This window comes from Mandrillus leucophaeus, unplaced genomic scaffold (assembly GCF_000951045.1).
Source record: "Mandrillus leucophaeus isolate KB7577 unplaced genomic scaffold, Mleu.le_1.0 Scaffold803, whole genome shotgun sequence".
Classification (NCBI taxonomy): Eukaryota; Metazoa; Chordata; class Mammalia; order Primates; family Cercopithecidae; genus Mandrillus; species Mandrillus leucophaeus.
The window spans coordinates 1554492-1582073 of record NW_012108731.1 but is presented as its reverse complement, the minus strand read 5'-3'; the positions used below and the strand labels follow the sequence as shown (position 1 = coordinate 1582073).

At 37.6% G+C, this 27582-nt stretch overlaps 1 protein-coding gene across 1 annotated transcript in view; it reads right to left on the bottom strand.

Moving 5' to 3' along the window:
* Positions 1-27582, bottom strand: part of RALGAPA2 (Ral GTPase activating protein, alpha subunit 2 (catalytic)) — a 182977-nt gene that overhangs the window by 52050 nt on the left and 103345 nt on the right. Inside the window, exons 21-23 of the mRNA XM_011967606.1 lie at positions 25301-25494; positions 24267-24365; positions 23877-24032 (exon numbers count right to left, since the gene is read on the bottom strand). Of these exons, the coding sequence (XP_011822996.1) occupies positions 23877-24032; positions 24267-24365; positions 25301-25494 (449 nt within the window). The remainder of the gene's footprint in view (positions 1-23876; positions 24033-24266; positions 24366-25300; positions 25495-27582) is intronic.

The window sequence follows — 27582 nt, the reverse complement described above, 5'->3', positions numbered from 1 at the left end:
ATGTGCTGTTAGGCAATTTCATCATCTTGTGAACATCATAGAGTGACTTACACAAACCTAGATGATAGATGCCTACTACACATCCAGGCTAAAAATGTGCACAACATGTTACTATACCGAATAGTACAGGCAATTGTAACACAATGGAAATTATCTGCATATCAAACCACATCTAGACACAGAAAAGGTTCAGTAAAAATACAGCACTATAATCTTATAGGACCACCATCATATATGTGGTTTGCCACTGACTAAAATGTTACATGACTATATTATAGTTACGTGACTTATAGTTTCACAACTTATTATAGTCTCAATATAAGAGTAAGAAGCAAAACACACACACACACACACACAAAATCCTAGTTTCTTTTCTTAGATTTCAGTGTGGTTATCTTAAAAATCCTTAAAAATAATCCTGATTTAATTCTATCAGTATCACATTAGAGCAAAGCAGTAGTTACATGCCAAATTCTAACATGTTAAGTCTGTCATAATAAAAATAACTTTATTTAACAACTTATCTTCCTAAAAAAATTTGTATATGTTCACAAACCATTTTTCCTAAGACTTTTTTTTCCTTACATGGGTCTTAGTTTCTACAAATCTTGACCTTTACATTCTTAAAATTACTGTATAATGCTTAATTCAGTAGAGTTCACATACAGTAAATAGTTTAGCAAGTACTAATTCAAAGTTTTAGCATTTCAGCAGACTTTTTTCCTACACCAGAAATAAACAGATAGATAGATAAGTAAAAAAGGAAGGAAGGAAGGGAAAAAAACCATGAACCACGCTTCTTCCAGGTTAATGTTTAAGCCTACTTTAATCACGTCCTTTGATACACTTTAAGGTCCGTATCAGTCAAGGCAAACATTCTAAGGGACCGAGCAGATGGATGCTGCAGTTTAGAAAGTGTGTGGTAAACTCAGGATCCAAGAGTGGAACAAAAGATCCACCTTTTTCATAATTAAGCCTCTGATTAATGCCCTAGGCTCCTCACCACACACCTGTAATTACTCACAGAGGTACTCATTGTGCTGGGCCTTGTCTCGGAATATCAGGCATCAAGCTATCCGGCAGCAGATGGAAGCACATTTCTGTTGACATATGTTGCAATGAAAGGATTCGTGCAAACCTGGCTAGCAAGGTAGCAGAATGCCATGCATTTGAAGATTAATAATGCAAACAACCATGATGTTAACTTTGTTATGTTTGTGTTAATTCCATCTGTTGAGATGGGAAACTAAACCTTGAAGCTTGCGGGCTTTAAAAATCTTTAGCACATATTTGAATCAAATAAGCCCATTTTCACCACTGGAATTTAGAGTTTTAATTAAAAAATGCTTTTCTAGGCTAAATGTATGGGAATTATGAACTAAATCCTTTAACAAGCTAACACCACAATTTGTAAATGAATCCATTTTGCATCATAAGATTTGTACGTATAAAGGCAATAATCTGTAAAATAGGGCATTCAAAAAATATTACTCAGTTGCTATACTGATGCTAAAGACAGTAGATAGGCATGTAGCTGAGATAAAGTCACATGGCTCCCCCACTCCCTGGACCTCAGCCAATCACTTCAACGGAACCTGCTACTATGAGCAAGAAGGTTGGAAAAAGAGGGCAAAATAACAGATGGCTAGCCTACCCTACCCTGCCACCCACGTAAGACAGCGCCCTGAGGAGACACAGCGCCTGTGTGAAGTCGCCAAAGACAGCACTGGGGGAGAGTAAATGGGGGGGTTAAAGAGGGAACTATATGACCAGTCAGCCAAATTATGGCCATATGCCTGCTTATGTTGCTTCTCCACACTGAAATGGAACAACTCGAAGATTGTATCTTTGTGATAACATTTTAAAATTAGGAATAACCATGTGGTACTCAAAGAAGAGCCACTGCATATTCCCAGCAGCAGGACATCCACAAAATGCCCCACTGATTTCCTAACTCAGTAGAATCCTTCTTTCACCTTCCCCACCATACATTAAGACACAGCTATAACAGGAGTCTTTGAAAAATACAATAAAAATCTGAAACCTCCCTTACAGCCTCCAGGGCTTTATATATACATGGGACAGGATGATGCTCTCAGACATCAGTCATTCATATGCAACCCTCATGCCTTTTGCCATCTCCCTGTCCAAAGTGAACATTACTTGCCTAACAGGGTTTTCAAAGTGACTCATGTTTTAATTTTTTTATTTCCATAGGTTTTTGGGGAACAGGTGCTATTTGGTCAGATGAGTAAGTTCTTTAGTGATGATTTGTGAGATTTTGGTGCACCTATCACCCGAGCAGTAAACACTGTACCCAATTTGTAGTCTTTTGTCCCTCACCATCTCCCACCCTTTCCCCCAAGTCCCCAAAGTCCACTGTATTATTCTTATGCCTCTGCATACTCAGAGCTAGCTCCCACTTACGAGAGAGAACATACAATGTTTGGTTTTCCATTCCCGAGTTACTTTGCTTAGAATAATGGCCCAATTGTTCTGAAAAACTTATGTGTATCTTTCTCGTAAGTAAAAAGTAACTCAAGTAATACAATGATAGTAACCAATGCTGCTAAATTTTTGCTAAAAATATCATCCTCTGATGAAGACTCTGGGTCTGAGACCAGCTCTCCTTGTTAAATATGAGCACAGAATGCAATGTCAGGGTGGTGTGAGAGAACTACTTCTCTCAACTCCAGCTGGCCTACCTAAGAGTATCACAAGGACCTGCAGAGAGGAGGAAAGGGGCCATCCTTTGTACTGTGTGATTCGATGCTATTCAGCGCTGCCTCCACTGAGATGGCTAGTGAGAAACAGCCCTGCACTCTAGCGTGGTGAAAAGAACTCTAGAACTTGAGCCATGAGGCCTAGGTTCAAAACCTTGTGTGACTGTGGGCAGATCAAGTCATACCCAGAGCTTCATGCTTCTCTTCCATAAAATGGAATGATACTCCCTTACGGAGTTGTATGTAATGGGATAGCAGATAAGAACATACGCCTTCGTAAAATGAAAAGAGCCATAAAGAAGTAAATAGAGTAGCAATTAAATAATTATTTTTCAAAAAGAGAAGGACTCTGAAGAGTTTTACTTTGTAAAATTTACTTTACAGGTGTAGTTTATATAATTCAGTGAACTATTACTTTGCTGATCTACAGAAAGAATAGTTTAAGACACTTCAAAGGTGGCACACAAACAAGCCTCTTAGATCACACATTATCCCAGAAATTCAAAAGTTCTAGAAATTAGTGCTTTCAAGCAACACTCTTAACAAAGCATTACGGCAATTAGCCACAGTGTTTTACAAGGCAAATACTAAAAGAAAAACAGGAAAATTATCATTTTAGATTTTCTAGGATTCATTTTTCTAGGAGTTCTAGAACTTAATACAAAGAAGTTCAAGTTAGTTTTATAGCAAGAATTAGTTTCTTTTTCACACGTTAAATAGACTAAACCACAAACTAAACAATAGGCTCAATGATATATGGAATCTAAAATAAAATGAGGTTTATTTTTGAGAGTTGAACATATGACACATAGACAAAGATCTTTCACATGCTTTTGTTCAAAGAAATTAAAATTCATTCTGCAAAATGTTGCAATATAGTGAACAGATCACCAAACCAGTATTTTTCTCTTGTTCTGGTTAGAAGTCCAAGTGCGTACTATACGTTGAGTGTGAAAAGATCACTAAGATGATAATTGTGAATTTGCAGCTTATCAAAAGATTGTGGTTATGAGAAAGTAACTGGTGAGAACATCTGTCTCTTATCACTGATCTTGCAAAAAATCAGGTAATTCAAATAGAGGCGTGTTGTTTCCTCTCCTCCAAAGCACAGTTCTATAAACACAAACCATATTCAGCCTGGTAAATGAATCGCTTTAATTGAATGCTATGTACACAGTAACTGGAAAAACCATAAGTGATAAGAAAAACATATGGTGATGGCAACAGAAATTGGTTTATTCATTTTGCATAGTGTTGTTTCTTTAGTTCCCTTATAATTGACCTTTAGAGCGATAAATGTGTAAAATAATTTTGTTTATTATGGCTCCAAACCTTCCAACAATTACACAAAATGAAAATTTAAAAGGAAGGATTCATTCTGGAAGCATTTCCATTGTTTACATAATTGCACAGCTATAATTTAGTGCTCATGTTGTTATGGAAAATAAAAAAGGGCGATTACAGGCCATTTCAATTCAAAATATTGCACAGTGGTGTCAAAATGGGGGAAAAATGTTCACTTTAAAGCAGTTTAAAATGGATTAACCCTAAAAACAAAAACATTTCAACTTAGCATTCTATAAAACACAAATGTTCAAGAAGTAGCCCTCCTCCAAACCGTATTAGAAATGTTGCAACTGTACTTTCACACCAATTACATATATATTATTCACTTAATATTTGCTCAGGGCCCAGCAGATGATGGTTGTAACACAATAGCCAGCCATCTGTCTCCCTGCCTTTCCTTCGTGGACTCGCGCCTGCTTCTCAAGAGCAAACAGATCCGGTTATTCCACCTAAAGTCACTCCGTCCCTCCACGAGGCCAGACACAATCATCAAGAAATAAAATCTGCATATGAAAAATCACTCAATTCCTCATTTAACTTTTTACTTAAAGAAAACTAAACACTGCACAGTTAGATGAATTCATCACTGTTTTTTAGAGAAGATGCCTGTCTTTTACCTAGGCAATTCTATAGGAAGCTCTTTTATTTGGTAAAGAGGGTAAGGTTGGGATCCGTTTATCCCAGTAATCTGGCTAACAAAAAGGTATGATTCATTCTATACTTGGATAATTAATTATAAAAAATGTGAACGCAGAGGAATACAATCATACTAAATATGGTTATAATTTAAACTTTAACAATGAAGACAGCCACGATCCTGTAGTACTTCTGGACATATTTTTAAGTATTAGTTATTGCCCGCCTGACGTTCAGAAATGCTGAGTGACGAGAAATTTTTAGTTACCAGAAGACCAGATTTGAAGATACCTCAAAGCTCCAAAGCCTGATTCTCTCATTTCTGCTAGTGGGTCTCTGCTCCTTCAGCTTAGGGCACAAGGACGTACTTTACATACCACAAGTTGCTACCTGGCTTCTGATGATTAAAAAATAAATCAAATCAACATGACCTTTAAAAAAAAAAAAACAAAACAACACGGCAGAGCACGGCACCAATACTTCATTTCCAGAAAAGTCGCTGAGAATAAAAAGATAGCAGGACAAAGCTGATTACATCAATTACTTTGATGATTGGGGCCAAATATGTGGTACGTGCTTTACATTATGTATTAAAATGGCTAACTTGGTACATCTGCCTGGGGAAAAAAGCAGAGATTTTAACAAGTGTTGTATACAATGTGACTTCCTAGAGTACAACTATGTTACAAAAGTCAGGAGAAATATTACAGGACAGAGTAATTGGGTTCTGCACCTAGAGAATCAAAACTGCCTAGTGGCTGGGCATGGTAGCTCATACCTATAATTCTAGCACTTTAGGAAGCCAAGGCAGGGGATCATTTGAGCTCAGGAGTTCAAAACCAGCCTGGGCGACATATCAAGACCCTGCCTCTATAAAAAATAAAAAAAATTACCCAGGTGTGGTGTGGTAAACTCCTGTGGTCCCAGCTACTTGGGAAGATGAGCTGGGAGGATCACTTGAGCCTGGGACATCAAGGCTGCAATGAGCTGTAATTGTAAGACTGCATTCCAGCCCAGGCGACAGATAGGGAACCTGTCTTTAAAAAAACCAAAACCAAACAAAACATAATACCTAGAACTTCTCACCAGCAGAACTGCTATGAAGAAGACACTGAATTTCCTTGACAGCAGCATGCCTTAGGGAATGGGAAACACGCAACAAATTCCTCAGGCCACAGGAGCTGTTCTGAGCATTTGCACAGTATCAGGATTTCAGGAACGACAGAACAAGTGGACAGATGGCAGAAAAAGGCACTGTGATGCTCAAGCCCAAAAGGAGAACCTTGAATATTTTTTATAACTGCTTATCTATAAAGAAAAACTTTGCTGGCCTTTAAACAGATGAAGATGGACTGTTCTGCTTCAAAACATGTGGGATATAGATTTACTTAAGGAACACTGTACATGAATTTTATTTTATAAAGAAGTTGGTAAGTCACTAATATGTCTAACCTGCCTCTTTCTCTTAGTAACAGCTTCAAGATATATATTCATATATAATGAAGTTCACCCTATAAAGTGTACAATTCAGTAGTTTTTAGTGTATTCACAGAATTGTGCAACCGTCACCACTAACTAATTTGGGAGCATTTCATTACCCCAAAATGAAGCCTATACCCACCAGCAGCTATTTCCCATTTCTCACATACCCAGTAACTGGCAACTACTAGTCTACTTCCTGTCTCCATGAATCTGCCTACCCCGGATATTTCAGAATATGGAATCTTACAATATATATCGCATTTTGTGTATGGTTTCTTTTACTTAACATGTTTTCAAGGTTCATCCATGTTGTGGCACATAATACTTTATTCCTTCTTAGTTAATAATACTTAATTACTTCAAATTAATATTCCATTGTATCGATATACGAGATTTTGTTCATCTTTTCATCAGTTGATGGACATTTAAGCTGTTTCTACCTTTTGACTGGTTTTGATTTGAATTTCTCTGGTGAATAATGATGCTAAGCACCTTTTCATTTTCTTCTTGGCCATTTTTATATCTTCTCTGGAGAAGTTTAAGTCTATATCTTTCACCCATTTTTTATTTGGGCTGTCTTTTTGTTGCTGAGTTGTAAGACTTCCTTAATTTTTAAAATTTTCATTTATTTGTTTATTTTTGAGACTAGGTCATAAGGCTGGCTAATTTTTGTATTTTTGGTAGAGGTGGGGTTTCACCACGTTGTCCAGGCAGGTCTCAAACCCTTGGCCTCAAGCAATCCACCTGTCTCAGCCTCTGAAAGTGTTGGGATAACAGGCATGAGCCATTGCGCCTGGCTGTGTAAGACTTCTTTATATATTCTGGATACTAGGCCCTAATCAGCTATATAATTTCAAATATTTTGTGGGTTGTAGTTTCACTTGCTTGACAGCATCTTTTGAAGCACAAAAGATTTTAATTTTGATGAATGATAATTTATCCATTTTTTCTTCTGTTGCTTGCATATTTGGTTTCATATCTAAAAGTCTATTGGCAAATCCAAGGTCACGGAGATTTAGTCCTTTGCTTTCTAAGAGTTTTGCCATTTTAGCTCTTATACTTAGGACATAGAACCATTTTGAGTTAATCTGTGTATATGGTGTGAGGTAGGGGTCCAACTTCATCCATTTGCATGTGAGTATCCAGTTGTCTCAGCATCACCTGTTGAATTGACTATTCTTTTCCAACTGAATTGTCTTTGCACCCTTGTCAAAAAATCAGCTGACTATGGGCGTATAAGTTTACTTCTAGACTCTCAATTCTATTCCATTGATCTGTATGTCTAACCTTTTACCAGGACCACACTGTTTGGATTACTCTAGCTTTTTAGGATCTTTTGAAATAGGAAACTAGTAATTCTCTAATTTTGTTCCTTTTTGAGATGGCTTTGGTTATTCAGGATTCCCTGCAATTCCATATGAAATTTAGGATCAGTTTTTCCATTTCTGCAAAAAACACCATTGAAATTTTGATAGGGATTGTATGGAAGCTACATATCACTTTGGAGAGTATTGTTATCTTAATAATATTAAGTCTTCTGATCCACAGATATTTTTCCATTTATTTAGGTAGTTTTTAATGTCCTATGGCAAGGTTTGCAGTTTTCAGTGTATACATCTTGCAAGTCCTGGGTTAAATTTATTCCTAAGTATTTTATTCTTTTTGGTGCTACTGTAAATATGATTGCTTTCTTAATTTCATTTCCAAATTGTCTATTTCTGCTGTATAAAAATACAGTTGATTTTTATATATTGATCTTGTATCCTGCAATCTTACATAATTTATTAGTTCTAGTAGGTTTCCTTTTTAAGTGTGTATTTCTTGAGCTTTTCCAAATACAAGATCATACAGTCTTTCAATATACATATCTTTCATTTTCCTTTCTAGTCTGAATGGCTTTTATTTCATTTTCTTACCTAATTTCCCTGTCTAGAATCTCTGGTACACTGTTGAAACGTGGTGAGAAAAGACATCCTTGTCTTGCCCCTGATCTTAGGGAGAACATCAGAGTTTAAAATGGAAATGCCTGTTATTTCTTTGGTGAGAAGAAAGCCAGAGCCTATGATGTGGCAAACAAGCCCAGAGCAACCTTTTTGCAATACATTTTTGCAGCAGCAAATGAGTGCTTTCTGCAAGGATGCTCAGGGTGCTGTGAGATCAGGGCCTCTAAGAAAGAAATGATTCTCCATCACATGAATCAGCTCGCTCCCTCAGCTCCAAGTCCTTTGCTATATGAACAAAACATAAAGCCCCTTTTCTCTGACCAACATAACACCCTGCCTGAAGCGTACAGATCAAGAGGGGCTGCTGTCTTTCACGTGTGCTTCCTATAATGGGCACTTCACAGCTCACTGAGGAGACTGACAGGGAGAGGGCAAACCTATTAGGAAATTCTGGCACATTTATAATTCCATAAGATGAGGAAAACTGTTGTAAGGTCATGGAAAGAAGTGACTTACCAGCTGCACCAACAGTGCCTTGAAGATGCTGTGGCCTGACTATGTAATGACTGTCTTAGTCATGACCCTGATAAGCTTCAAATCTACACTATTACAGTTTGTACAACAGGCTTGCTTAATGAGGTTGATGCAGATGCTCAAGAGCAGTTATTAAATCCTCACAATGAGACTTTAGCAAATGAGGGCTTCAGCAAGTTGTTGCCAGTAAGTGATAACAGTGGAAGCGACTCAGTTGCATCAGACTCATGTGTAAGGTGTTCTAAGTGCTAGACGCTGGTACAGCACTCCAAAAGAAGATCAGGCCTCATGGCCAAAGCTCAGGGATAAGTCTACCCAGAAAGGCATTCATACAGCACCAAGAAAGTTACTAGGCCCTGGGGATGAGGGAGGGCTGGGGTAGGGGGATACTAAAATCTTTTTCTGAGATGCCCAGCTGCTTGTCTTAGAAGAGGCTAAACTGAGGCAAGTGTCTCTGTTTGTCTCCTCCACCCCCTCCTCTACAGCTTTACAATATTCTCTAGCAGAAGCAAAAACAGGGTCAGTGCCATCACAGATAAAAGGATGGGTGGCCGAGCGTGGTGGTTCATGCCTGTAATCACAGCACTTTGGGAGGTCGAGGTGGGTGGATCACCTGAGGTCAGGAGTTCAAGACCAGCCTGGCCAAGATGGTGAAACCCCATCTCTACTAAAAATACAAAAATTAGCCAGGTGTGGTGGTGGGCACCTGTAATCCCAGCTACTCAGGTGGCTGAGGCAGGGAATTGCTTGAACCTGGGAGGCGGAGGTTGCAGTGAGCCAAGACTGTGCCACTGCACTCCGGCGGCCTGGGTGACAGAGGGAGACTTCATCTCAAAAAAAAAAAAAAAAAAAAATGGGTAAGTAGAATGCACTTAACAGTGTATAATCATGTAAGTAAATACTAAGGTAAGAATTGCCAAAATGAGTCAAATGTGCACACACAAATATAGGTACTCCCAAGTCAGAAAACTATACTTTTCTCAGGTTTATTATTCACACCGTCTCAAGAATGCATCTGCTAGAAATACATTCTTCTTAGAATATTAAAAAGAAACACTTGGGTGAAACCACAGACTTAACATAGTCAGGTAGGTGTTCCTTAATGTCATGGCTGCAAGGGCATAGTAAAGATTTAATCAACACTGCCAATGATGCCAAGTAAAATAATCTTCTCATTCTAATGTTGGAATCTAGATTAGGACCCAACTGCACACTATGTTACCCCCAGAATGAAGTAGAAAACATCAGTAGGGAAAACACAACACTACTGAATTTGGGTAACAAAGGTATTTAATTTATTCCTTTGGAACCACAAAAACTTAGAAAAGAGATCCAAGAGATCATCATTCAATCTTTTAATTTAACAGACACAGAGAACGGTATCAATCAAGGCCAGAACTGTAGTTACCAGCAAGGTTCAAACACAAACCCAAGCATGTCTGCTCCTTACAGGAAGGGAAAATGTTAAGTCAGGGTCAATGAAGCACCATTTAATATTCCTGAATAATGGGCCTCATATATAGTGCACAGCACTACTTTTTTTTGTTTTTTTGAGACGAAGTTTCGCTCTCATTGCCCAGGCTGGAGTGCAGAGGCACAACCTCGGCTCGCTGCAACCTCTGCCTCCCGGGTTCAAGCAATTCTCCGGCCTCAGCCTCACAAGCAGCTGGAATTACAGGCATCCGCCACTACACCCGACTAATTTTCTGTATTTTTCGTAGAGATGGGGCTTCACCATGTTGGCCAGGCTGGTCTTGAACTCCTGACCTCAGGTGATCCACTCGCCTGGGCCTCCCAAAGTGCTGGGATTACAGGGATGAGCCACCACGCCCAGACTGCACAGCACTATTTTGAGGACTTACTTAGTTTTGAAACATGAATTCTTCTTTCATCTCACTCACTTTACCTAATAATCATTTTAAAATGCAAATAACATCTTTTAAAACTATACTTTCAAGTGAAGTCAACAAATGATTGCTTCAGCTTAAAAATATGCTTCCAAAAATAAACACACAACTCCTACTCTCATAGAAGTATTATCAGATGAAGGAAATGGCTCATAAAATGCTAACTTCAAAATAAAGACAGGTCTTCCACCAAAGCCATCTTCTTAGGAAATTACTGGGCATGGGGGATAAGGGGATGTGGAATTATGTGAGGAGGCTCGGGGCGCTGAGGGGAAATGCATTAGAAAGATCTTTTGGGGAAAAAAAAAAAAAAAGAAATTTACCAAGATTCCAGCAACAAATTAAGATTCCCATTCTTCCCTGAAAATGAACACTAGAGAACATATACCAGCTCTTTGTGGCTTCTATGCTCATTTATCTGTGATCTCAACTCTGCTTAAAAAAAAAAAAAAAAAGCTCAGGGCTTCTAATGCCATCACAGACTAGCATGTCTCATGCATTTAAACATGCTTCCTTCTCATAAGGTGAAATCAGGAAGCCTGGCTCTCAGGTTTGGGTGAAAACGAGTCTACTTCATGGTACTGACTTTTGCCAGGATGTTTCCCAGCCTATGCCCAAGAACAGATTAACAATAGAAAAATGATTTCTGTTTGTTACTTCCCACATCTTCTGGTTTGTTCCCATATCAGTAAAGAGATTAGTGTTAGAATATGATTATTATCCATTCTTTTCATTCTAAGAAAACACAAAATGCATGCTCTCTAGTTTATTTTCTTACAAGTAAAATTACTCCCCCTGCACAAAGCAGCAAAACTGAAGCTCTCAACATTTTTGTGTTCTGCAAAAAAACAAAGGGCAACCCTGTGGTCATTCAATTCTGGGAGTCTCCACTAATGTGGGTGGAGGCCTGGATGAATTAGAATGACAATCTCCCACCCCTCCCATTTAGACAATTTGTGTTTAGACAAAGAGCTCTCAAGAATGGCTTAAATTTGAGAGAACAGTCCCAAAGGAAGCCAGCTCTATCAACCTGCTTATGGAGAAACCTCAGGCCAGATCCATTAGCAAAACGGCAATACCCACAAACCAGACACTACACCTGTCCCATCCATCCTATGATGAAAAGCCCACCATATACAAATTTCACCATGGCAGAAAGCAAAGAGGTCAATCGACCTCTAAATAGTGGACAAATGGCTTGCTGCTTCAAATTCTAGGAATACTTATTTTACATTTTGATTTTCAATGTACACATAACAAAATTCATTTTAGGGGCTTAAACACAACTTTTTTTTTAAATGAAGGTGTTTTAAGTGTAGATTTTTTAGCTAATGCGGAAATAGGAGGAGCAGGGCTTTAAAGATAAAATTCCAGTAAAAGATACAATTTGCTCTCTGAACTTGGGCAGATACTTTACCTTCTGAACAACAATTTCATCATCTGTAAAATGGGAATGAAAATGCATCATGCCCTGTTATACTTTTCAAAAGAGCAAAGGAGAAAGCATTTTGTAAATTCCAAAGTTCGTAATTATTATTTTTATTAAATAACAGCAACTTTTATTCATGATCTTATTAAAATATTAATTTTCCAGGATCATTTGAAATCCTCAAGTGCTAACTGAGTTGAAAGTACCACGTTAGTTGCTGTGAGGCTCTGAGGCAGCCCTTGCCTTCCAGCAATGACTTGTTAGGGGAGGGGAGAGCTACTCATAGCTAAGAGTGAGGCCACTGAGAGCACAGGGCTCCTGCATGATGGGAACAGCGGGTATGCCATGGGAACCAAGGAAGGGAAGCAAATAGGTGGCACAAGGCATTGGGTCTTGATGAAGGGACCATGCTGCATGTGTTCAACTAGACTCCAGCACACAGGAAAATGGTAGGTATTTTGTTTTAATGTCTTATTATTAAAAGGTTCTCTTTTGCTAACATTTCTTTAGCCCACAAATACCTACTAAAGGATATTTTTTCCATGGGAGAACAAAAGAAAAACTGTTGTTTATTGCTTCTTTAGAAAACAATGTTATCTTTAAAATGCGTTTCAGTAAATAGCATTAATAGCTGAACAATCTGCAATTACCACAATACCACTTATTGTTATGTATTAAAAAAGAAATCAACAGACAAAAAGAGATTATTCCCCACAAGGAGAGCGCTTTTGTCACAGAAACAAAAACTGCAATTTAAAATGCTTTCCTTGACATTATTTCCATCTATCCAAGTCTCCCCATTATGAATTATAAACCACAGTCAGGATTTAAATCTCTTATATTCAAAAATCATTCCTCTCTAAATGGGAGTTAATGTATCCTCCTTCCCCAAGTATAACTTCAGCACTTGAAATGTCCCTGTGTCTCTCAGTGCCTCTGCGCCTGGAGAAAACTGTAACATTTCTTGAAGTCTTTATCGAATTCTAAATGAGAAAAGATGCTCTTACAGGTCAACAGCTATATTCCAACGAGCAGGAAAATCCCTTCTACAGTGAAATGTACCAGTGTCTACTGAAGACCTAGCTATCTTCACCTTCTCAAAGTCCCAGAGTCATCAGAAACTCATTTCATGGAATAAGCAGCACAAGCCAAACAGGCTATGTATGTGGTCACTGATTCATGGATGCAGTGACTTGAGTGTAAGGCTAGGTAGGGCTCAAGCTCTGAAGTGAATGTTCCCTTTTTCTGAGGCCGTCCTAGAGGGTCAGACAGCCTTGGACTGAATACTTTACAGCTTGAAAGGCTTACAAATGCAGAATCCATCGCCTGCCGTATTCGAACAGAAAACTGGATTTAGTGTCTCCTAATGATGAGCTGGAATCTACTTATTAGTCCCGGCTCTGGAGGTAAAACAGTCTCTCTCCACACAGCACTGCTTCAGACATTTGAAGAAAGCAATTATCTGTTTCCATGCACCAACCCTTTTCCACACAAGTTGTTCTCTCAGCCATCCCACTTCCTCTTAGGTACTCAGGCAGTGTTCATGCAAGAAGTGGAACCTGAGCTCCCTTCCTGCCTCCTTTCATATATACAGTGCCTTGGGCTTTGCAGATGCAGGCCACACAACTCTCTACTTTGGGCTTCCAGGCAAAATCCACCTCAGATAATTTTCATGTTAACTTCAGAATTAATCAGAACGTTTCCTGTTTTATTTCTTAAATTGACTTTTTTTAGACAGAGAACTTAGTAAGCTGAACCCTTGTTGAAAACTCATTTAACTCAACCTGAAACACTGACTCTCTTAATCTTACTGGTTAAATTTTCGTATGCATTTATTTCCTTGGTTAAGCTAAGAAAGTGAGACTTCCCTACTGTCTTTGATTACTGAGTTGTATCATTTAATTTATATTACCCAGCTTTTTTCTTAGGACAATGTCATCTGCAGAAGTACTCCCCTAGGGCAAGGTTTCTCAACCTCAGCACTACTGACATTATTGGTCATAAATTCCTTGTTGTGTTTCTGTGCACTACAGAACATTTAACAACATCCCTGGCTTTCACCCACTAGATGACAGTACACTTACCTCCCCTACTTATGACAACCAAAAGAGTGTCCAGACATTGCCAAACATTCCCTGGAGGGGGGCAAAATTCCCCTGCCCCCCAAGAATCACCGTTCTAGGATAATGAAAGTTGACTAGCTCACCGCAGTAGAAAGCTAACGCCTGCCTTGAAACTGATAGTTGAAGCCAACATTTCAACCAAAGTGGCTCAGCTCGGCAGATTTGGTTACCCATTCTTCCCCATGATGCTATGTGGATTTGGAATAGCCAGTCTCAGAAGGAGGTCTTTTTTTTTTTTTTTTTTCTTCAATTTTCTATCAATCAATATATTTACTGAGCATCTACCCTCTCTGGGAAAAGACAGAATGCACTCCAGTGACTCTATTAAAAAAGATTCCGGTGACCTGGGCTCTGTGATAGGCCACAGTAGAGTCTCCTTCCAGAGAGAAACCTCAGAGCAAAAGAACACATTCTCAACTAAAAAATGTGTGCCAACTGATACACGATATCACACGGTAACAGTTTAGGAAGAACAAAATCTTTCCTTTTCCCACATACACTAAGAGTTGCTATACTATTTTTAAGCTTTATTTCACGTAGCATGTCTTATTAAATACTGGAAGACTCTGGGCTAAATATACATAATTCATATTCATCTCTGATAACATTTACTTGAAAGTAAGTCTTTACACCTTTAAATCCAACAAAGGAAATGAAACAAAACTGTAGTTTCTGGCCTGTCAGGTAGATTTTTTTCTCTCTGGATCAGCCTCCATGCTATCATCTTACACTTTTTAAAGCTGTGAAACAAGTTCGCTGCACATGTGTTAAACCTCATAACCGAAACCTCTGCCATCTGTTACCTCCTACATATTTTTACTTTCCTCATTGAGGTGTAAGTGGGCTCTGTCTATAGATTAATGAAAACAATTATTGATTCTACAGCTGTAAAAGAAAAGAAAAAATATCTCACATTTATTTTTGGTGCAGTCATCTACCTGAAGTCTTTATGGTGATTGATAGCTGAATAAAGTTATAATAAAATTTTCATTGATAAATTTTGATGAATCTGTGGCTTGTCCATTCCCACGAAACCTTATGGAAAACACTCGGAAGGCACTGGATGCTACCTGATGGTGTAACATTAATTATATGACAGCTTCTATATTTTATCACTCTGAATTTGTACAATAAGCACAAATAGGAATTATTATTAACTTAACAATACATGTCAGGAGAGGGTTGTCATATCTCACCTGTCCTTATAAATATTATCCTTCAATCAAGCCTAAGTCAAACTTGGAAGTTTTGTTTATTGCTACAGTAAACTTACATTCAGTAACATTTCATTAACTTGAATAAAGTAAATTCAGGTCAGAAGTTGTATTTTTAGAAAAACAAAGGATTTGTTTTTAAGTGCCACATTACTTTCAAAAACAATCAGTAACAAATATATGTCTTGGCTAACAAAAACATCAATTACAGAGCCCTTTAGACATCCCATTTTAATAATTATAAATACATTTACAATTTGCATACCAACTGCTTGAATTCCAACAGAATTAGAAAATATGTTCTCTTAAGTAGAGGGAAAATGTCCCTGGAAATCTTTCCTGCACATTTCTAATTCCTAACAGGCGAGAGGCGAGACTTCTTTGGGGACACCCCTTGGTGTATCCTTGGATGCACCCATTTGGCCTATCCTGTGCTACAATGTCCAAGGTGAGGAAGGGTCATCAAGACATGAGTTGAAACTTACAGTCACTTTATCCTGTCATGCCCACCTGTCTTCCTTTTCTCAATTCATCTTCTTGCCTTTCTGAATCAACATTTGCCTTGACAGATAATGGGAATCATGCCAGGATACTACTTTCTCAGGATGTTTACCAATCAGTACTACATCCTACCTCTCCAACATATTTCACTCACATACACACACACACACACACACACACACACATACACACACACAAAAAACACAGGTGCATATATATACAAAATATATACACATATAAGGAATTTACACACAGACACACATACACAAACCCCATCTGTGTCTCAGTCCTTGTTAGCCCTCATTACCTTGCTCCTGGGCTATTATAATAATTTCCTTTCTGTGCTTGTTGTCATCATTCTTTCATGTTTTCAATTCACCTCCACTTTATCACTGTGGTTTAAGCTTCTTAAAATGCTCTTCTGGTCATGTGGAGTATCATGCTCAAAAGCCTTCAACAGCTCGCCACTTTCCATGGGATGAAAATTACTTTGAATCAAGGCTCTCTACAGTGCTGCCTGGATTCATGACCACATATTATTTCTATGCATATATCTGGCATTAAATCAAAGCCACGCTCCTCATTGTTCCTGAACACAGCCTGAAAAGTTCTGTATCTTTGATGTGAAACTCCATCATGCTTCTTGTCCTACTATCTCAATCCTATCCATCCTTGAAAGTCCTGCTAAATCCCCTCTCCTCTGTGAGCTGCTTTCAAATCAACTTAGCTAAAAGGATATTCAACAGTCCAATTTTCATAACACGTATATCACTACTTATTTGGTTTTTTGCACAAGCTGATGGATATTACAGATACTTTATGCATCTCACACTCTCATAACCTGACTAGGTTTTTACCATGGCAGGAAAAAATATTCAACACAAAAAGATCATTGAACTTTGTGCCACATTTAGGAAGGAGTGATGTGACCCTAATAATAAAATGCCTAAAAATAAATCAGAGGATCTACGAATGCTTAATGATTAGGAAAGGGTCTGAGAGGCTCTACAGCCCAACTCATTCTCTTGACTACTTGTGGATAGGTGAGGGCCCCATGTCCAGTGAATGACAAAGCTAAGTCTAGCTCTAAGGTATTGTAGTTCCCAGTATCAGGCCTGCCATCCATGAGAGTCATATGTTACTGTTGAAAAAGTCGATATATTCTGAAGCCATCTTATCTCCTGAATTCTTGGAAGTACATTTTCCAATTCTTAAAATCCTTAGGAATAAGGCGCCACATTAGTCCTATTTTTACTCATTGTATAAGCCTATAGTTTTTGTGGCTTTTTTTTAAGCTGTTTTTAAATGAAGCTTTAACAAAGTTAGCCTTCAAAAGGTCTAAAGTTCCTCTACTGATACACATCAAGGTTATTATTTCATCCTCGGAACATCAGTTAGATCTTTAAATTCACAAATAAGTACTTTATCTGCTAGTGTTGAGTTAAAATCCCATAAATTAAAACCTTGGTAAAATCACTTGTTTTACAGAATGAGCACTTGAGAGACATATATTAAAATTATTTCCAGGGATGTGAGATAAACAAGGCCCCCAAATTGCCATCTTAATTCTTTACCCTTTCTGGAAGTGAATACTCACTTATGTTTCACCTTAAATATACTTTGAAATTTATGTTTATCTAACATATATATGGTTCTATAGTTATAAGACTAAATTTTCAGCAAAGAACAATTCTTTGTCTGAGAAAAGGTGATGCAATTATTACATATGACTGCATGATACAGGCTGTCTGAGGTTATTAAAAGAGTCAGGTATGGCCAATTTACAAGTATCACCCCTGTACCTTGCTTTCAAAGCTCACTGCTGAGTCTTAATGCTCACTGAGGGGTCTCATGGGATCTTTTTACAAACGACTGTTTATTATTATATTATTCCATCATATACCTCATGAGAGGGGGTTGTAACATCCGTTAAGAAAATCATGAATTACTTTGACTTCTGTGATACAATACTGCTCTATATAAGATGTTTAAAATTATGGTTTTTTTTAACACTGATGTGACAAAAGGTTCATAAAAATGTAGAGTTAAATGAAAGCAAAATGTTCCTACAAGCTAAATATTATTGCCTACAAAATGTGGCTAAAATATTAAAAATACAAAAATTAAATTAATGCTCAAGTGCATTCAGCAACTGAAATATGAACCAGTGCTGATCATGTATTGCCAGTGCCCAGCACAGCACTTTTCAGAGCAGTTACTGGCTGAGCCAGGGTCTTACCTGCAGACAAGAGAATCCACTGTTTTGAGATTAAGAAGAAAGAGATTTCTATGAGGGTGTCAGATGGCTTACAGAACGTCTAGAAGTGCCAGGGAACCAATTACAAGTCTCCACAGTCAGGAAAAAGTTGGTAAGCAGAAACACCCAGCCACACCACAAGGCTGTTCCAGCAGAGCCCACTGTCTGCTAATCTCACCAGTGATGCTGGTGCCAGAGCAGAACCTCCATGACAGGAGGATCCAGCTCCCCCTGTGCTGCTGCCCACCACTCCCCACATCCACTTTCAAGTGCCATGTTGGCTGGTATCTCTGCTGGACAGAACCTGGGTCAATGCCAACCCAGCTGCAAGGAGTCTGGGACATGCAGTGTTCAGCTTTCTAGCTTTTCTTGTACAGAAGGCTCACTGGGTGTGTGAAAAGTGAGGGGAAAGTGAGCTGATGGCCATGGACACAAAAGAAGCATTTCTGGATCATAAACATACATGGGTAAAACAAATGTATCAATCGGTATGTCTGTCTACAGCACAGGGAGTGGTTATTTCTCCACACATTGTAAAATTCCACAATGCCTAGTTATGTTTTCAGTCAAATCATTATGTTCAAAGTGAGAAAATGTATGGGGAAAGAAAAAAAAATCAACACTTTAAGATATCAGAAACAAATGATGAAGTTGCTGTTCTTCCCCTCACCCTTAATATTATTACAAGAGCTCGTGCTTACTGAGGGATCATATCCATGATCCAGACTGAATGCATTACATGTTTTACCTCTTTCAAGTCTTCAAACAACCCTCTAAGGTAGGCACCATTATCATCCTCATTCTATAGATAAGGGAGCCAAGGCAGAGCAAACCCAAATGATTTCGCTAATAAGTAACAAAGCCAAGACTGGAAATTAGACAAGCTGACTTGAGGCCTACGCTGTTAACGAAGACATTTTATCACACTATCACACTAGATCTTAACTTTATGCTGTTACGATCCAAATATGTTACCTCAGGGCAGAACAACAAACACTTCTGCACTGGAGAGAGGCCTCATGCTTTTTTGGTGCATTATAAAATACAATATTATAGATGAAAATGACAAAGACTCACATTTCCCAAAATGTCTATATGCAAATTTGCAACAATAATTTTACATTAATGTAGGCTTTACATTTAAAAGAGAATTTAACTTTGATGTATAACAGATAATACATTAAGATATTAAATCTGTAAGTCATTGTTAAAAAATAGTTCACAAATAAGCAAAGGAAACTTTCCAGTCTCTGATACGTGTTCTTACAAACATGAAAATAAAATTCCTTTCCTCAACTGTCCTTTTCCATTTCACACATATTAATCTTTCCATCTGTTTTAAATAATCATGAAATTAACAGAAACTGTTTTTAATAAATCCAAATCATAAGTCCTTTCATGTCAAACTATTTTGGGGAATTCTGAGGTGAAAAAGCTGCTTAAGTGTTAGGAAAAACAAAGAACGAGAAACAGCTTTAGAAGAGACACTGAAGGACAATGAAGAACTAAGAAGGCAACTGTGGAAAGGCCTTTCCAGGTTGGGGCGGGGTACTTTAACAAGGAGGATTCTGAAGTGGAGTGGGACCAAGGGCAGAGCCTAGGCAAAATAAAACAGAAGGGAGAAACAACATCAAGGACTGTTGCACCAACACGCTAGCTGTGAATCAATAAAAAAAAACATTCCTGGTGGAATAAGCCAAGCCTGTATGTGAATTCTAACAGCCTCTTAGCCTGTGGCACTGGGCAAAAGTTTTTGATACTTTTTTGAAGCTTCATTATTTATAAAATGAGCCTCAGGGGCTGGGCGCTATGGCTCACACCTGTAATCCCAGCATTTCGGGAGGCCAAGATGGGAGGACTGCTTGAGCCCAGTGAGCTATGATTGTGCTACTGCGCTCCAGCCTGGGCAATGGAGTGATATCCCCTCTCTAAAAAAATAAAATAAAATAAAATAGACCATGGTATTTATTGAATTGAAATGCAGAGAAGATTCAATGGTACAATATCATGCAGTCCCCAGCACACAGTCCAGCATTGTGAGTGCTGAAGAAATAAATACCCCTAAGTACTACCACCAGCCCGCCAGACACAAAGCAGCGAGCAGACGGAAGCGCACCGGGAGACTCCTTCACAGGCAGGCTGGGTAGCCTTGAAAGTCACGCCAAATTTTCTTGATAATTTATAGTTATTCCGGAACTGTTTATAATCTTAATTATTTTGTAAACTGGTAAAATCAATTTTTTAAAAATTCACTGTCAAGGAAAAAATAAAGCCATTTCAAACCATGTTTTCGATCGCAGCAATCAACCACGAACCCATGTTACATACGGACCGTGGGAAATACTACTTGATAAATGCATTGTGTTAGCATTACATAAGTTATTAGGATAATTAAAACTGGTTAAAAATACTAAAAACAGTTGTTTGGGAATGCACTACATTTTTTCTGGTTGTTTGATATATGTATTATTATTTTTTAAGATACAAATGGCCAAGTCTGTTTACATAATAAATTTTCTATCATATTAGATGAAACTATAACTTTCCAGGATTGCCAGAGAACACAACTTGTGAGATATCTACTTTACAAATTGTTTTTTAAACTAAAAAATGTCTTCAATTACTATGAACATCATTATGTTTGAACATATTTTTGGCATCTTATAACTTATTTAATTCAACACTTTATTGGTCACTACTGACATAATTTTGATACCTTCAGATTTAAGAAAGAACTTCATAAAACCACCATGCCATACACAGCGTAATGTTCAAAGGCCCATGAACCACAAAGCTGTGTCGTGCAGACAAGTGTGCCACCCAGAGGCAAAAGGAAGAAACCCACCTTGGATTTTATTTGTGAGACAAAACTGATAATGTTCAATTTTATTATTTATGATTATTTATTTAAAAACACAGGACATCTTTCATAAGGTTCTCTCTGCATAAATAAATCCTTTTAGTGCTAGGATATATAAAAGTGTGGCCCTTTGAGAATTCTCACAAAATAGAAGCCCTGAGATGGTACCAGTCACAGGTACACAGTTAATTAAAAAATTGAATTTAACTGTATTCTCTACAGCAAATGCTTTCTTTTTATAATGAATATAACATGTGTTTCTAGAATTACATAAGTTCTGGAACAACCACTATGATCTATTTAGACATGTGGATCAAAAGTTAAACTAATTACCAGAGACATTTCTTAACTTAAATGAAAAAAGTTTCTTTCATTAGGTCTTCTGCGTAATTTTCTTTTGGCAAAGGAATAAAGTTTACTTAGAGTAATTCTGTTTTGCAGACAGTCAGGGCTTCTAAAATATATAACAATAATTGTTAAGGTTAAAGAAAACAGTCAACTCTATTAAACTCACATAAAAACTCAAGTTTCTAATAGCCTAAACAATAGGCTGATTTTAAATAGAGATTTATGATATCCTCATTTTGTCTCAGAAGTCTGAATGTTGGGATTACTGTTAGCATTGGACCATCCTTTAAGATTTATGTATTCTACTATGAACTATAAAAGATATTGAACTTTAACTTAATTAAAAACATAATATGCATTATGATGTAAAAACAATTTTAAGCACAAAATTTGGAAATTATTTTGTCTGTACTACAAAATCATATTTCTTGAAAATGATTTGTAAAATAATTTTTTTTCAGGTTCTCAAATGCTATATAACATATTCTTATTTCATCTCATTTTACTATTTCATTTCCACATCAACACATCTTAAAACAGAAAGATAATTCTAAACTCACCTATTTATGTGACTTTCTAAAAAACTCATTCTAAGGAACATTGTTTACTGCTAACTTACTTGTTTTTATAAAATGAGAAGGATCTATAGTTAATGATTATTTCCAAGTAAATGTTTTTTTCCCGCAAAATATTAGCAAAAGGCTTCTTAAAAGTAGAGCATTGTTAAGTAAACCTTCCTCTTTTGCTTCTTTCACTGAAGGAGTTCACTATTATCTGAGAGTTAATTCTCTTTTCTATACCCCATAATTCTCCACATACCCTGAATTGCATCATTCTGTAAAAGATGCTTCCACTTGCAAAGATGGCTGTAAAATATTTGAGCAGAGAGTACAAACAATTCCACTCTATGTCCCTATTTCTATATTTATCTAGGAAATAAATGAGATTATGGGTCTAAGCCAGCCTGCTACACGGATGTCCTCTATATACCGCTAAAATCACAACGGTTATGGTTATTATTTCATATAAGAGTTCAATGATTTTTAAAGTTCAAAATTGTAAAATACATACTGCAAACTCTTTAAATTCAAGTACATTTTAAAGCAACAAAAAAAGTTTGCTTATTGGCAGGGCGTGGTGGCTCACGCCTGTAATCCCAGCACTTTGGGAGGCCGAGGTGGGCAGATCGGGCGGGCGGATCACGGGGTCAGGAGATCGAGACCATCCTGGTGAACACGGTGAAACCCCGTCTCTACTGAAAATACAAAAAAATTAGCAGGGCGTGGTGGCAGGCACCTGTAGTCCCAGCTTCTAGCGAGGCTGAGGCAGGAGAATGGTGTTAACCTGAGAGGCGGCGAGCTTGCAGTGAGCGGAGATCACGCCACTGCACTCCAGCCTGGGCAACAGAGTGAGACTCCGTCTCAAAAAAAAAAAAAAAAAAAAAGTTTGCTTATCAGGAGAACTTCTTACGTGTACCCTAGCGGTATCAAAAGGTCTGTGTGTCTGCATCATACCTTCAAAGAATACAAAAAATGCAGAAAGGACAGCTACTTGATAGTTAATAAATTATTCAAGTTCATTAATAAGCATTTACAATTTAAAGGGTAAATTCTCAAACACTCCCTATACCTCTAATTGGTTAAGAAAACCTAGTAATAAAATGAAATGCCTTAAAATTTCTTGAATCTTTTCTATTCCTTTCTTTCCATCCCCAATGCTATCAGCTTAGTTCTTATCGTTTTTTAAAATCTGTATTAAACACTTCCTAACAATTCTCCATTTACAGGCCAATCTCTGATTCTATCCTACTATCACACACTATCACTATCACATTTTCAAATCCATCTTCCAAATGCAGTCTAGAATCTCTGTGAAGCATAAATCAACCACATCATTTGCCTGCTTGATATCCCAAATCAAGTCAAGAGTCCGTGTGTCCCTATCCATAATCTCCCTCAACTAGGAGAAGTCTTCCCAGGGGAGGAAGGTCAGGGTCTGGCCACATCCTCTCCCCCAAACCCAGGGCCTACAAGGAGGGAGAAGTAGCTAGTGGCTCCTTGGGCCTTTCTGTTTGAACTTGAACCAAACTTAAATTGCACTGGGAGAAATTAAAATAACTCCTTATCAAGAAATGTCTGGACTCGTCTTCTACCTTACAGGTAAAATCTTTCACAAAAACATCCTAACTACTAAAACAACAATTTTCAAACATTTTTAAATGATCAGTACCACTTTCTTCAAACCATATTTAATGCAGAACTCAAACAAAAAGTGGTTATAATAGTATTTTGAGGTTGACAACACGGGCAGAGGTTAGATCATAGAGGCCAAAGAATAAAATTAAAATTCGGTTGGCACGATGCAATTGCAAAGTCAGTGGGGAGAAGAAGCAGGGATGTGAAACCTGATTTACATTTTTGAAAGACTACTGTGCTTGCTGTGTGTAAAAGAGTTGAAGCTACTGAGAAATTCAACACTTCTGATGTATTTTCATAAATCTTACTAATGCCTTTAAAGAATGCTATGCTATTTCCAATTAATGGGCAATCACAATAAAGGAGTCGCAGAATACCTGATCCTCGCTGGTTAATCCCAGGTGCATCACAAGATAAAAATGCACCAGGAAATCTGAGTTTGGCAGAACGTCCTGGCGTCTGGTCATCATGGCACAGATCAGCCTGTAGGCTTGCAGTTTGCCTTCCTTATATTCATTTGGCAGTGTCGCCGCCTGTCAAGGAGATGATGTTTCCAGATTAAATCAAGCCCAGGTGCAGAGCATTTCAACATTTCATTTACTTCTCAGTTTTCCTTAAGAGTTGTTTATGGACATGTGGGATGCAGTGACTTTAGTAAGACCCAGCCTGTCTTCAAAACATGCAGTCTTGGGCAATTACATTTTTCAAACTCAATTTCAGAAAGGAAGAGGAAATTGCAATAAAGGAATAAACACACATCCACTTGCCTTAAATAGCCATGATGCAAACATTCTGAGAGGTGGGATCAAAACTGGAGGAGATGGAGAAGACTGGTTATCCAGGCTTATTGCTAGATTATCCCGTATCTAATTCACAAAGAGGAGAATTTTAGGGTAGGTAACATTACGTTTATCCTAACAGTATTTCAACATTATTTTCCATGACCAAATAGCTGCTTTCACTTAAATTTCTATAAGTTAAGTGAAAACCTGTAATATTTACAAGTTTCACTTTTGTTGTGAGATTATCCTTTTGAATTATATGTTTGGCTCACTGTATGTGGTTTTAGATTTAAATACAAAACAAAGGCATTGCTTTTCCTTGAACGTTAATGGCTGGGGAGGTACTGAATTCCAAATGATAAGTAACGTTTTAATGAGTTATAGTGAACAAACATGAACCATGTTTTTGAAAAAAAAATTTAATAACATATGAATGTCAGAACCCAAACAAAAATCAGAATAAAAATTGTATATACTACTCGGGAGGCTGAGGCAGGAGAATTGCTTGAACCTGGGAGGCAGAGGGTTGCAGTGAGTCAAGATGGTGCCACTGCACTCCAGCCTAGGCGACACAGCAAGACTCCATCTCAAAAAAAAAAAAAAAAATATTGTATGTACTCTAAGATTCTACTTTCGTAAAAAGAAAGAAGACTATATATTAATATTGGCTATTTCTATGAATAGTGATGTTAATTTTCTTCTTTGTATTTTTCTACATTTTTCAAATTTTATACAATAAAACCAGTATCACTTTTATAAAGAGAGTAACTAGAACTACTTAACATCCTGTATTTAATATCCTATAGCGATATTCTACTTTTGCACTAAATGAAACAACTTTTGCATTTATAAAATATTCATGTTATATATGATTACTCTTCCATAATCAAATGTACTTTGTCTAAATGTACCATTTGTGTTTCAGAATATGTTCAGTAATTAACTGCAACACAGTTTTTACATTAAATGATACGACCATTTTCCTGGATTAGAATAAAAAGTAATATAGCAGGACTTACCTTTGCTAGTTTGTACCAGAGTTCATAGAGATAGCAGAAAACTCTGGCATGGATCTTGGGTGACTGGATGTTATTCACATCTCCAAGGATCCCCAAGACCCTTCGCCACAACACAGCAGCAGAGTCTGGGTGCCAACCAGTGAGGCTCCCCCCGGCGATTATACTACAGTCATCTGCGAGGCACTCACTGCTATCTATGCAGAAAAACGTATCTGTTAACCTTGTAAACAATCTTGATTTCATCATATCTTTTTTCTTTAAGACAAATTACCTATTCTTAAAAATTAATGTATTCAAAGTAAAATAATTAAGGCAAAAAATGTGAAACAGCTGAGAATTTAAAACAAGAGAAAAGCAGGATCAATGAAGAACGGTCAAATGATTTTCATTCTTCAAACTAAAAGAGCAAAAAGCTAAGACATGACATAACAGTTCCTGGAGACCCTGTGATGGGTTTTATAAACCAGGGGAGAGGAAGAGGAAGAACCTTGAGCAGGATAGGTGAGAAACAGTGCCATGGAAATGGGTGGCCAGGGAAGCCTCAATGCCAGAGTAACATTTGAGGTAGTTGTTGTTCTTAGGTCAGGTTCATGGGGGTAAGATGTGCATACAGGAAATCTCCCTTTCAGGTTTAAGGAGTTTTAAGGAATGTGTACATTCATGTAACTGTTGCCATAAACTGCCACCACAATTGAGATACGGAAGATCTCATCACTCCAAAAAATGCCTCTTCATAACTGGTCCCCTTCCTCTATTCTCAGCCTCTTGCAACCACTGCTTTGTTTTCTGTTCCTATAGTTTTGCCTTTTCCAGAATGTCACATGAATGAAATCCTACAGTTTGTAGCCTTTCTGTCTGGTTTCTTTCACTCAGCAAAATGCATTTGAGATTCATCTATACAGCTATGGGTATCAGTTGTTTCTTCTTATTGCTATTAATATTCTATTTCATAGATGTGTCATAGTTTATCCATTCACCTGTAGATATTTAGATTGGTTCCTGTTTTTGGCAATTATGAATACAGTTGCCATAAACATTCATGTACAAGCTTCTGTGTTAACATATGTTTACATTTCTCTTCAGTAAATATCTAGGAGTGAGATTCCTGGGTCCAATCATAAGTGTATGCTTAATAAACATTAAATTGAAGAAAGAAACTGTCAAACTGTTGTCCAAAGTGCTGTTACAGTTTGCACTCCTGCGAGCAAAGTATGAGAGTTCCACTTGCTCTACATCCTTGCTAGAACTTGATGCTGTCAGTTTTTAAAATTTTAACCATTCTTATAGGCATGGAGCAGTTATCTCATTGAGGTTTTTGTTTGCAGTTCTCCACTGACTAAAGATTTTAAGCATGCAGTAACATGTGACTCGAACTTGAAGATGATGTGCAAATGGGCTGTGCAGCTATGTGGGGAAGAGCCAGTTAGGGAGAAAAGCTAGAGCAAAGGCTGTGAGATGGGAGTATGCTAACAAGTTCAAGGCATAGAATGTCTTTGTAATATATATTTAATTATGAAATATGAAACTTTGTGCATTGAAACAAATAGTTAAAGAAGAATTTAATGATTCACATGTATATCTAATTTTATGAATTAAGTTACAGAATTTTGTTTTTTGGATACCTGTTGCTTTAGGATGAGTAAAGGCTAGGGGAGACTGATTTGAATAAGTCTCCAGCTTCCTAAAATCATAAGCCTTTACATTTTTAGAGTAAATGGAAAAGCAGCCAAAGACACATAGGCACCACTTAAAGAATGATGTATTATAACAAAAAAATTGTATTTCATAGTATGTATGTAATAATCAACAGAGGCAAGCATTTTAACTGCACATTGTATTTTCTCACTCTTCATCCTTTTGACTTCCTTGCAGCATTTAATGCTTCTTCCTCAGGCCCTTTTTCCACAATTCTGTATCTATTTGCTTCCATGGCCAAGCACATTCCTCTAATCTCCCGCAGCTCAGTTTTTAAATTCTGGTTTCCACATCTCCAACCTGCAGCCTCTGCACAAAGTTCAGTCTCTGTTCTCACATGTCATAGCCTCAGCCCCCATGTGTTCTCTCCCTTTTCTCCACTGGCATGGTACTTGAGTAGGCCACCAAAGACTTCCATGTTGTTTAATGCAGTGCTCAATGTCCAGTCCTCAGTAGCATTTGATTCAGGTAATCATGTCTGCTTTCTGAAAAGCTTCAACCATTTGACCCCCAGGTATGACTCTCACCTGGTCTTCTTCTTTTGCTGGTGCTTCTTCATCTCATGGACTGTGGACACTGAAGGGCCC